The sequence below is a fragment of the Vipera ursinii genome, assembly GCF_947247035.1.
Source record: "Vipera ursinii genome assembly, chromosome: 2".
In the NCBI taxonomy this organism is placed as follows: domain Eukaryota; kingdom Metazoa; phylum Chordata; class Lepidosauria; order Squamata; family Viperidae; genus Vipera; species Vipera ursinii.
Window position 1 is genome coordinate 238,437,152 of NC_139513.1, and position 13,486 is coordinate 238,450,637.

Genomic DNA, 13,486 nt, shown 5'->3' on the forward strand with positions numbered 1-13,486 from the left:
CCCTTGCAGAAAAAAAGGAGAAGGCAGGGGGTTTCCCTTCCTTGCCCAATCCCAGTGTTTGCAAGAGAGGCAGAAGTGATTGCCCTTTTGCAAGCAGGAAATCTTGCGGGTCTCCTCGCGAGGAAGGAAACCCCAGATACGGGGCAAGCCAGGGAAAGTATGTGTGTGTATATATTTGGTGGTGGTGGGAATCCCTGGCTGCAATTCCCGTACAAGATTTCCTGCTTGCAAAAGGGCGATCATTTCTGCATCTCTTGCAAACACTGGGATTGGGCAAGGAAGGGAAACCCCCTGCCCCACCGCCTGCCTTCTCCTTTTTTTCTGCAAGGGGGGAGAGGAGGAAGGAGGAGGCAGAGAAGCAGGGGCGAGATTGCAACCCAGCCCAGAGAAGGGGAAGGAAGAGCCGGTTGGAGAATGCGTCTTTCTCCCTCCACCCCCAGAGGCGCAACAAAGCAGAGCGGCGAAGAACATGGAGGGCTCTCGGAAGTTTGGAAGCCACCGAAGAAAGAGAAAGAAAGAAAACAGGAAGAAAAGGAAGGAAAATATAACCTTCAGCAAAGCAGCTTCCATGCAAAAGAAACATATTTGAACTTATGTGAGCAGACATGTGCCCCCACAAGGAGCTCCCCCCCTCAGCCTCCCCTAAGCCAAAAACCTCACCCTGACTTAATTGCAGGTGAAACCTGCCGAAAGCCCAACTAGCCCGTGCAGAAGCGCTGCCTTCTCGCCTTTCCAGGGTGCTCCAGCCCAGCTTCTTTCCTCCCTTTTAGCTGGACAACCTGTAAAATCGGCTTTATTTATTTATTTATTTATTTATTTATTTATTGGGGGGGGGAATCTGCAAGCTTACCAACTGGGGCAGCGGGTTGGGCCGGAGAAGAATGGGAGTGAGGAGAGCGACCAGGCCAGGAGGACGCATGACCTGTCTACCAGCTGATCCAGGCTGAGCTCCTTGCGAGCAAGCACGCTGGCCCGGTGATGCCAAGGCTGCTTTGGAAAGCAAAAGTAAGCATCGGGCAAAGCGGAGCTCAGTTTCTCGGCTTGCCTCTGTCCCTTGGAGCCAGGAGGTGCCCCTTTGGAGGAGGAGGCACCGTCAATCTGGTTGCTGCATCTCTTCCCTCACGGGTGGGGTGGCCATTGGGGGAGGCTCCTGAGCCCCGCAGCTCTTCCGAGGGGAGGAGTATGGGGAGGGGCTGTGCTGAGATCGGAGCTGCTTGTGCCTGCTGAAGAACGTCGTGGCTCAGCTTGCCTGGCAGGGCGGGGGCAATCTGGCAGGGCGGGGGTAATCTGCCCAGCCTCCCCGCATGTCTGGCAAGTGGAAAAAATCTGCCTGGCCTCCCCTTCGGCCCCGAGCAGCACTTCTGCCTTGCCCGCGCATTTGTTCAGCCTCCACTTTTCTGGCAAGGCAGAGGAAATCTGCTCGTCCTCCCCTATGGCCCCGAGCAGCATCTCTGCCTCGCCTGTGCATTTGTTCAGCCTCCGCTTGCCTGGCAAGGTGGAGGCAATCTGCCCGGCCTCCCCTCCGGCCCTGAGCAGCACTTCTGCCTTGCCTGTGCATTTGTTCAGCCTCCGCTTGCCTGGCAAGGCAGGGGAAATCTGACCGGCCTCCCCTCCAGCCCCGAGCAGCACTTCTGCCTCGCTTGCGCGTTTGTTCAGCCTCCACTTTCCTGGCAAGGCCCTCCATTAAAAAGGTAACACAAGCATGCCTCACTATAACCAACTCTGACATGTCAAGTATCAGCTACATTTTATTCATTTTTATTTAGGACATTTATAGTGATATTTGCAATATTTATTGATGGCTTGTGAACATTGGGAAAAATGACGTGTTGGAAAACTATTTTTTGCTGTATTAAAAATTAAATACAGACTCCAAATCATACTCAAATTAGTATTCAATTCTCACTCTCTAACTTACTCCCAAGTCACTTAGCATTGGAAGGTGGTGGGGGAGGGAAGACAAATGTATTCTAAGAATTACAGCTATCCAGGGCTTTTTTTCTCATAGAACGCTCAGAACGGAGTTTCGGCACCTTTTTTTGGATGGAACCTTGTAGGGTAGGCAAGCCGGGTTGTATGACATGTGTGAGTTCCGGCACCTCTTTCTTTTACAAAAAAGCACTGCAGCTATCTAATTAGGCTCTTGGATACATTGATTCATTCTTTTTCAAAATGGGCCTTGCATGTACCTTCTTTGGCAATACTGCTAACTACACAGTAAGATTATATGATATAATTTTTTAGACTTGTATTTATATTCAGAGGTAATTCCCATCCACTTCAAGAAGAGTCAGCCCCCTACAGCCTTCCACAAATTGTAACACTGTAACTAATACAGGGGTGCGCAATTATGACAATTTTATAACCTTTGGATTTCAACATCAGGGAAAGAATTCTTGAGCCAGCAGGTTGTAAACTTGCTATAGTTTTCCACTCCTGGACTAATATGTGTGTAACTATTTTGTATCACCTTTCACTTTTCAATCTACTGCTTTGGCAAACTTAGATTCTTTTAAATATTTCCACAAGGCAAAAGCAGTATCAGTTGAGTCTGACAAACATTAGAAATCATAATTCTGGATATTTTCCAAAATGAGCTTTCGGTTGCTGTCAGTTTTATCTTTTTTTTGCGAGTGCTTAGAAACTAAGCTAGAAACTTAGACTCTGCCAGTTTTTCTCTTTCAGTATTTAGTTGATTCTGTGGTAAATTATAAGAGACAGCAAGTCCCACAGAGACTTCTTTGTTTCTGTGTTTTACAAAAACTATTTACAGACCTCTAGTCATGAAAAGATTTGTGAATTTTGCAACTTTTGAATCAATCGTTCTAAAACAGCCAAACTAAGTGCTAACATTGGCAAAACACCAAATCAGCTAGTTCGTTAAAAAAAAAATCACTGAAATTTTTGATCAATTTACTGTTTTCACTTTTTAGGGAACTGCATTCAAAATATGTTACAGTTAGCTACAGCTACCACAAAAGGGTTCACAACAGTTTATATTCTATTAACTAATTCTACTGCATTGGTTATAGTAATAAGAAAAAAATGATATAAACAGTAAAGCTATGCAATGCATACAGAAACTATTTGAAACATTAGGCCAGACATGTCAAACACAAGGCCCGGGGGCCGAATGTGGCCCGTGAAGTGGTTTCATGTGGCCCGTGAAGCCATCCTGGAAACAGTGAGGGAATGGCCCCCACTGCCTTGGCCCTGGCCCAGAGACCCTCAGATCTGTCCCACTCCTGCCCAGGCCCCCATAGGCACCCTTGATGCAAACGATGTAGAGCTGGCCACACCCACCCAGTAGGCCAAATGCACTCTAGCCACACCCACCCAGTAGGCCATGCCCACCCTGGCCATATCCACCCGGCCCCCTGAGGGCAGCCGCAATGCTGATGCAGCCCTCAATGAAATTGAGTTTGACACCCCTGCATTAGGCTATATTAATAAATTGCTAGCATTCCAGTTGGTCAGTTTTAATCTGATCAATAACAACCTTATTACTTTATTTCTGAAATTCTGAATTAGAATGCTTCCATTGTGCTACTTTAAAAAAGGGAAGACTCTAATTGCTTTGGTTTCATCCAGGTTCGACAGACCCTCCAACCTGACAGTCACAACATTTGATTTGATTTGATCACAACTTACCCAAGTAGCTGTGAGCTGGTTTTTCTTCCACAACTTTGATTCTTCTTGCTCCTGCAGGTATCACTAAGGCTTCCACATAACCTGAGTATATATACCGACATTTATATTGTTATCTGTTTATTTAAATTAAAATAATATTTATATTGAATTTGGTTCCATCTATTGAAAAAATCTTTAAAATTATATTTGCTCTTGATGCCCTATTTTCTTTGTGTCAAATTTGTGGAATCTAGACTTTTGATTTTGTGCATCAAATTCTTGTTCTCTCCCCCACCACCCCGATTATCAAGTATTACTGTATCTCACTTGAACAATTCTGAGTTGATTACAAACCTGTCCCCTTTATAGATTCCATGGACAATAAAAGGGAGGAAAAGTTTTTATCTTTTCTGAAAAATATCAATGAACCTATACCAGGGGTAGGCAACCTTGGCTGTTTTATGACTCATGGACTTCAACTCCCAGAATTCCTGAGTCAGCTATTCTGACTCAGGAATTCTGGGAGTTGAAGTCCATGAGTCATAAAACAGTCGAGGTTGCCTACCCCTGACCTATACTATTCTTTATTCAAAGAAGCTATTTATTTTCCAAAAAGTTTGTCATGAGTCTACGTCCTCCCTATTTTTTATCTCTGAGCTACAGTACATAAAGAAGTGCTAAATTGTTAAGTCAGCTGTTCTGTCAACTACTTGGGGAGTGTTCTATGGATCAGCTATTAACCAAAGCACTTTATTTTCCGACCATCCTACTTAGGACCAAAAAGATAGCCAGGGTAGGTCAAACATAAACTTCTAGTTTTTTCTTAATATGTAAGACTCTGTTGGAAGCATTAAACCAGGGGTGTCAAACTGCCAGCCCATGGGCCGGACGTGTCATGCGGAAGCTGTGCCCACACCATTGCTGGCACGTGACGTCGCGAGTTTGAGATCTCTGCATTAAAATAATTGGGATATAAGAAATTTCACATACTCTATTATCCACTAACTAGTATTCTTAAACTAGTGGCGGTGGGCAGCTGAATAGGTCAAACCATCTCTTGTGCTAATGCTTTGTTAAACCATGCTTCACTGGATCATTCAGCAGCTGCCACTAGTCAGCAATATTAGGATGGGATTGCTAGCCACCTCTAAATAAGTTCATGAATGTTGAAAGCTAGAAAGAAAATCCTGCTCTGTTTTAACACAGAATGCAGAATAACAGAGTTGGAAGAGATCGTGGAGATATCTTCCGCAGCCCCCAACCTTTTGGGCACCAGGGACCAGTTCCATGGAGAAAGATTTTTCTGGAGACTGGAGGGGACATGGTTTCATGTGCTGCCTGTATCCCACAGATGGAGCTTCACTTGTTTGCACAGCCAGGTTTCTGCCACGCTGCGGCCTGGTGCCAGTCCACGGACCAGGGATTGGGGACCTCTGTTCTAATCCACCCCCTTTCTCAGGCAGGAGACCCTATTCCATTCCAGTCTTGTATGTGTTCTTATAATCCCCCTCACAGTACAATCATTTATTATGAGAAGTAGTATGCATTGGGGGGAGTCAATGTTCCGAATCTACAAGATGATAGCACTTGTGCTATGAACAAAGCCCTACCACTTGATACATGCATCGCTGAACATTTATATTAAGATTTTGCAGATTTTAACTTCCTCTTCAGATATCCATGATTGAAATTCTGTTGGAAATACTATTTTAATTAGTTGTTTTAAAGCTGAAATAGTTTAATTGAACTTTCTAAGTGTTTTTTGAAAGATCATTAATTACCAAATTCCTAGCAGGTTTTGTCAGATCATTCCTAATATAATTCAATTTATTATTCCCTTTCAGCAATCTGAAAGGGAATAGTAGAAGAGATTGGACAACCATTTCTCTGAAATTGTATAGGATCTCCTGCCTGAGCAGGGGGTTGAACTAGAAGACCTGCAAGCTCTCTTTCAACTCTTTTACTCTATTAATTCTGTTAGTCAGCAAACATTTTTGTTACAGCCAAAAGACACTACAAAACAAAGAAGCAGCAACAGCATAGCATCATCATCTGCTGATACTGAACTGGATATATACTGAATAATCACTGCATTTATTTGTTTACATTTCTTACTTTTACCATGTGAATGGCTAATATCAAAGAGATTCACTACTGGCATTTTCATTGATTTCATTCACAAATTTTATAATTTTCACTTGGGCTGGTTCCATAGGATCAGGTAAAATATTTATATTAACATTCCTAAATTAATTAAAAAAATCAGAAGTAAATTTAACATATTTACATTGCTCCACTGTGGGCAGGGGGTAAGGAAATGGGACTTCTAGATTTCCTTCCCAACTCAACAAAAATTACTTGGCAAATTCTAAATAGCTATATCCAAAATAAATATACAGAAATGTACTATCCGCAAATACAGTGTCTACGGTTACTCTGATCATAACAAAGCTAGACATTCATTCAAACACTTGAATGGGAAAAACCACAGCAGCAATACAGATTCAATAAAAACAAATACTACTTAATCATTAAGACCACAGATAAGCATGTGGTTGCAAACTCCAGAAAGCTTCACATGCATAATTCTTGAAGAAATGAACAGGATTTATATCCATATAACTAGACATGAAATATAGCCTATGTTTTATAGTCCTTTAAATTTAATTTATTGACTGATAGGAAAATGATTATGTTTAACAAATTATTTCTACAAATCAGAAACAAGGGACGATTTCATAAGTAGTTCACCTATAGTATAGGTCCTATACTAAAATGTTCCTGTATTGTAAAGCAATCATTTTTTGTAGAAATATATAAGCTTGCTAGAAAAGGTATGGTGTACCTTACCTGGCATTTCTGAAAAGGTTAAATAGATTTCTATAGAATTACAAGATTGACAAATGAAGAACAGGAACCTTAAATTTATTTTTTATTTGTTCAATTTAAATGTATTAAGTAATATTATTAAGTAATTATTTAATATTTCTTTTTACCTCTGCCCTATTTTAGAATATTTAAACTCTTAAAATAATTAATATAATATACTACAATAAATATACAATAATATAATATATAAAATACAACAATAATATAAGTAATATAATTAATACAATATAATAATATATTCAATAATATAATTTCAGTATCTAGACTCTTCAAGTTTAGGCATGAGTAGGCTTACTTGGGGGCCCAGACTGAAAAATTATGATACAAGCATTACAATGTTGTTATGCAAGCACCACCTTTTTTATCTGCATTGTGATATAGAATCCAAATATGTGAGGGACAGAGCTCATGTTGTGATATTGCAGCATTCATTTTATCATTAAAAGGAAACTTTAATGTTTCATTAAATGCTGGTCCAGAAGCTGTGAAGTTGCATATAGGTTTTTCCATCAATTTTAAGCACAGATTCAAGTTATAAAAACTTCAAACATCTAGTTCATATTTTTGCACTCTTTATCCTATATGCAATTTCTTTACAGGACATAGAAACACCCAATTTCTTTACAGGACATCTAATTTTCATTTAACTCCATCAATTTAAATCTAATTTTCAATATGAAACATTATTTGATTTGATGTGTTAATTGATTATTAATATATTTTCTGCTTCCGATTAAAGTGAAACCTCAGTTCCCTTTTATTGCAGGGGTCACCAACCCCTGGTCCATGGACCGGTACCGGGATGCAGGCAGCACACAAACCCACACACTCTCCGGTCTGCAGAAAAACCTTTCCCCATGGAACCAGTCCCTGGTACCCAAAAAGTTGGGGACGTCTGCTTTAGTGGACTTCAGGTGCAATGGATAACATTTCTGTCCCAACTTCCACCCAAAATAACAGACAAGGCCACTGGATGCAATGTACTCCAGATGGCACAATTAAATTTATTTTTTTTACAATTTCTGCTACTATTTATATCATTTGTGTAATTACTTAATTATGCAACCAATATAAACATTGTGATGACATTTTTGTATTTGTTTGATATGTGAGCATACCTTCCCTCAAGAATTATATAGAACAATAGAAGAAGTTTGATATCTGCAGCTGGCATCTTTTTAATACTTGAATTAGCTTTTTTTTGACAAAGGAACAAGACTTTTAAGTAATATGATTATAAAGTTTGAGGAGTCATTGTGTTTCTAGCATCATTTCTAGGCCCTTTCTTCCCTTTCTTATTCCTATGTTGGTTAGCTTTGAGGTTGGATTGATTCTTTAATGTAGCTGTATGAGTTTATTTCTATTTTGTTAATTTAATATTAAAAAAACCTATTCATTTTTTCTATAAATGAAATAATTTGGGGGGGGGGCAAATGATCTTCTTTCTGTCCTTTATTTAAAATTCTAGTGTTGATAACATTCTAATCTGTTCAGGTACACAAAATAATCCCAGATAAGATCGTATATCCAAAAGAATGGAGTTGGATTTACAACACACTTATTCTTACTGTATGTGTTCATAATTTCCTCAGCAACAAGGTTGAAACTGGGTAAAATTAAGCTAAAACACTTTTCCTAAATGATGTGCTTTAATTTATATAACATAAAAATAGGATGATACTACACAATTTATAGCCTGCAGAATACTCATCGCATTTACAAATTTTGCAGATTTTAATCAATACATTTTAAAAGATGTTTACCTGCTCCTCGAGTATGATTAAAATCTCCTTTAACAACTCTACATGATTTTCCATCTCCATTGCAGACACCACAGTGATCTTCCCATGCCAAAGAACCCAATATGCCATCACAGCCAAATTTCTGAAGTAAAAAAAAGAAAGAATAGCACATTGTCCACTCCAGGCTAAAGGATCAATTTAGACTATAATTAGTAAGAAATATATTATTTACTAATAATAAAATGTGATAACCTATTTTGAACTATTTTGAGGTATCTGGACAGCAAACAGAATTTAAAAAATTATTCTTTCACATCAGAAATTTTATCACTTTTTCCTTAAAAGATTGGTTTTAAGAATCCCTCCTTCAAAATTCCCACTTCATACATACAAAAATATAGAATTATTATTAATTTCTTCTACAGTGCTCTAAATTTAAATTGCAGATTAATTTAGGTTTAAAGATGACATCCATAATCTAAAAGAATTAAGGGAAAAGTACTTCAAAATAATTAAACCATAATAGTTAGTTTTGGAAGATTTACCTGACATTTTCCATTTGCACATACATCTAGATCTTGAGGGCCACAGGAAGTTCCATCCATCACTTTCTCTGTTACCAGTATTGGCTGTTCTTTTCCATTTGGAGAACAAAATAATGCACATGGTTTTTCTATGTGAATAAATACATTTTTAAAAAATGTGATTTGAAAATAGTTTTAAACTATTCAAATAATCCAGTACTGGTTATAATATATATATTTTAAGAGACTTAATGAGTACATTATTGGAAAATGTTAAAGATTTTCATGGTTGAATAGTGTTGATTTATTAATTGACAGCCCAAAATCTCCTCCTATTTTTCCCAAAACAATCCTGTGCGATGGGTTGGGTTAAGAGACAATGATTGGCAGTCTCCTGGTTTCTAGCCTGATGCCTTAATCCCTAGACCAGGGGTAGGCAATCTTGGCTCTTTTATGACTCATGGACTTCAACTCCCAGAATTCCTGAGCCAGCCATGCTCTCGGTTTGCTATATCATTGTCAGGTGCAAGAAATGACACTGAGAGACTGATCAGAGCAGTTAGTGTATTGCTACTCCCCTATTTACAATAATTTCACCAGACTAACTGTACACAGTACAGAACAACCAGATAAACATTTCAGGGTTGAGGAGTGGGGCCTAATCTCCCTTGTTTCCTCTCCTTCCAGGATTCCAGGCTAACCACTCTTTTAACTCCTCCTCCACTTCAGTTCCAGCTTCCACCTCTATTATTATATATACTGCATTATAAATAAACAATATGTTATATTATAAAAATATAATAGTAATACAATACACAATTCTTGTAACAATCCATTTTTTAAAAATCAATGTTTACAAATCATAGACATCCAGTCATGGAATTATTCTACATGTAATATAGCACTCCTGAGCAATTTTCCTCCCCTTTCACAATAACAAAAAATGTGGCTAAAAAAATGAGGCTCAAATCCATCTTTACTTGTTTGTTTCTTCATTGAAGTAGCAAAGCAGACTGGTATTAACTTAAAATGTTATTTGAAAATAGACACAATATGATAAATACCTTGACTTTTTCCAGTAATTATGGCCAAGGAAAATATATTTATTTGTACTCAGCTTCTCGCTAAACTGCAAAGAATGACTTCATTATCTTTATAGTAAATGGCATCATTCTGATTATATTTGAAAGAAACAAGGTAATATGAGAATTAAATGCTGATAAATTATTTTACTTTTTGAGACATTTTAGGACTAAATCTGCACTTTTTTAGTGATCAACCTTTAGGAATTTGATCATACAATTCTTACTTTATGAATTGTTTGCATTTTGTATTTCAAACTGAACAATTCTGTAGTATTTTAAATGCTAAAACATGTATTCCAACACAAGCTTTTATCACTATATTTATGTGATGAAGTGCACAAAAGCCAATATCAGCATTACATGACTAGTCATAAGGTTCATAACATACTTCTTTGATTTTGTTGCCAATCTGTAGTATGGATAAAATTACATTTAAAAAAATGCTTCATGATTAATTAAAATATATAATTCTAGTATTTATTTTATATCTGCCAAAATCCATTGCATGCTATATTATTTATTTAAATGCAAGAAACCATTCTTCCTTTTTTAAAAAGCACACAAAAGTATTTCTTAAGTAATCTACTATAAAGTTTTAAAACTGCATTACTCTGTCATTGTTTTCACTAGATTAGTCAATGTCACTGATATGGTTCCTACTAGTTTATTGAACTAGTATAATTATCGGGTACAATGAACTGTTAAATCTATTTTAATACATATGTGCAGATTTTTGTGTGGGTATATGCATGTGTACTTTGTGTGGGTATATGTGTATTGCACAAATGTACTTTTGACAGTAAGCTTGTGGCGATTAAATATAAGGCTGTTCTTACCTTCATCTACAACAGCCTGCCATTGGTGTACATGTTTCTGATACGCTAGCCTAATGCTGAAGACCTGACACTGCCAATCCCTGAATGCAGGCAGTCCAGGAGTACAAGAGGGATTCTCACATATTTTGTATTGAATTCTTGATCCCTGGCATTCTGCTTCTTCATGACCTGGACTAGGAAAAATAAAAAATAATTATTAAATTAAATTTAGTTGTGTGTACATGGCTTGCATGGTTTACACTGTTATTAGTGCCATCACATTTGTATCTGTGGAATTAAGGAGGAGTATGTGGTTTCACATCACCTCATTTTATCCTTAGCTAGAACACTTTCATTTCAAAATCACACACTGGGATGCATAATCCCAGTCCAATATATAAGCACTATACTATTTACAAACAATTAAAATAACAGTGATTACCTATGTACAGCCTGTCTTTAAATGGTAAAGAGAATCTAATATTTGGAACCTATTGTAATCAACTAACAGCAACTGTTACAAAAAATTTCTCTGTGAATATTATGGTACCAAACTAGAATTAGGCTAAACCATGATGATTATTTGACTCTCCCTTCCTCAGCCTTTTCTAATTTTGTTGTCTCTTGATAGATTGGGGGCCACCATGATCAGATATTCTAAAAGGTGCATCCTAATATATTTGATAAATAACAAAACAGGAAAGGTTGAAATGAATTGTGCTTAATGTATGTGAATTCTTCGCCATACTCCCAAAATACACAGAGTAATGATCTGTATAAAGATCCCAATTCTACCATTTATTTAAAAACCTGAAATACAAACCAAATACTACTTACTTAGTTTTCTGTTCTTAAAATGAATTGTATATAAAGAAATATATTTGAGAGTGCCTATCACAGCTCGAAATATTTGAGTTTATTGATAATGTACAATTTTATGTAATATCACAAACCTAGTTGTGTAATATCCTCTTTACATTGTTGATTTAGTAGACAGTGCATCTGTCCGTAACTAATTTGGAATTTATTAAATAATGTAACAAGCAGAACACAAATAAGCTGTTGCTTACCTAGCACATCTACGTTGTCGACTGCTGATTCCAGTGTTACAAGTTCTGCTACAAGAGCCCCAGGTACTCCATTCTGCTTCCATGTGTCCAGCGAAAGATGTTTTACTGGTACATTCTCCAACTTTACACCACTATTACAAAAGTCAGCTTTTATTTTAAAATATATGAAGTACACTCAAAATATTTTACTATATAAATTCAAGAGGAAGTCCACACTGAACATGCTACAATAACTGATAAAATGGCAAAGCAGAGAGGAATTTATTATTTATTATTTATTTATTAATTCGGTTTATATACCGTCCTACTCCCAAAGGACTCAAGGCAGTTTACAAGGCAAAATTTAAAAACAATACAATATAAAATTAAAATTAAATTAAATTAAGTCTAGCCGCAAAAAATTAAAATCACAATTTAAAAACATTAAACCCGGACTTCCGGTGGCGGCGCGGCGCCGAAGACAGCCTCCCCTGGCTGCCCGCGGCTCAGCTGTTTGTTTTTTCGCCCGAAACAGCGCCGATCAGCTGTTCGGGCGAAATTGAAGCCCCCTCCTCGGGAGAAGAGGAGGGGGTGAGGCCCCAGGTAGGGGTAGAGTTCTCCGAGGCCGCCTGAGCTGGGAGCTTGGGCGGCTGGAGGATTGAACTCCCCCGAAGCCTGGGTTGCTCCCAGCTGGCCGTCGTCTCTGCTCCAAACTTCTTTTTTTTTTTTTTTATTGAAAAGTTTTAAAATACAATTTTCCTTTGAAAAACCCCCCTTCCCCCTCCCTCCCCCCCTCCCTACCTCCCCCCTATCTCCCCCCTCCCCCTCTCCCTCCTCCCTCCCCTGCCCCCCCCTCTACTTCCCCTCCTCCCCCCCTCCCCCCCCGACTTCCCAGAGCAAAATACAAGGTATATATCTAAAAAGCAATCATAAACAATCATATACTAACAATTATAAACTCTAAAATCCATCACTCTCTAGCTTATATAGAGTAAACCAATCCTTAACAATACTAAATATGTATAAAGAACTAAAATAAAAGAAAACTAGCATCATTCCCATCTATGTTCTTCCACAATTCACTATTACCTAGACATATTCTCACTTACACATCACAAGCACCTATCCCTATTAACCTCTCTAGCCAAAATAGGCTATAATAGATAGTTCTTACACAAATTAACCCGCATTAACCCACAAAACTTTCTTCCTCTTCCTCTGTAGTTAATTGTCCATTAATTCCAAATTGAAAATTCTGTTACCATACATAGCATCCCAAAACTCTTAAAAACACAACTACCACTTGACTATAAGTATATTGTGGAAGTTCCATAGATTTCTACTGGTCTTATTTTTTAATCTTTTTTGAGCGTTTTAAGGCAGCACGCGTCACCCTCTGTTCTCTAGGATCATCCAAAAGAATTGCAGCTTGATCTCCTCCTGTACCCTTCTCGTCTATCTGTCCATCTTCATCCTCTTGATGTTCTCCTTCTCCAGATCCCTCTGCAGCTTCCAGAAGTGTTGATGGGGTTGCTTTTAAAACATTGTTGTAAAAATCATGCGCTTGCTTCACAGTACCCAAACAGTACCTTTTGCCATCATACATGAAGCTCAACCCAGCTGGGATCTCCCATCTGAACCTTATATCTCTTTGCTTGAGCTCTTGCACAAGAAATATAAAGTCCTTCCTTCTCTTTAAAATCTTTGGAGGAATTTCTTTTAGAACCAAAACTTCTTGACCAGCAATCACAA

The 13,486-nt window shown here is 38.1% G+C and overlaps 1 protein-coding gene across 1 annotated transcript in view; it reads right to left on the reverse strand.

The window, feature by feature from the left end:
• ADAMTS19 (ADAM metallopeptidase with thrombospondin type 1 motif 19) overlaps positions 1–13,486 on the reverse strand; it is a gene marked incomplete at its 5' end in the record, with an annotated part of 115,100 nt that overhangs the window by 24,109 nt on the left and 77,505 nt on the right. The window contains 5 exons of the mRNA XM_083352160.1: positions 3,652–3,732; positions 8,283–8,403; positions 8,807–8,934; positions 10,707–10,879; positions 11,756–11,886. Coding sequence (XP_083208286.1) covers positions 3,652–3,732; positions 8,283–8,403; positions 8,807–8,934; positions 10,707–10,879; positions 11,756–11,886 — 634 coding nt within the window. The remainder of the gene's footprint in view (positions 1–3,651; positions 3,733–8,282; positions 8,404–8,806; positions 8,935–10,706; positions 10,880–11,755; positions 11,887–13,486) is intronic.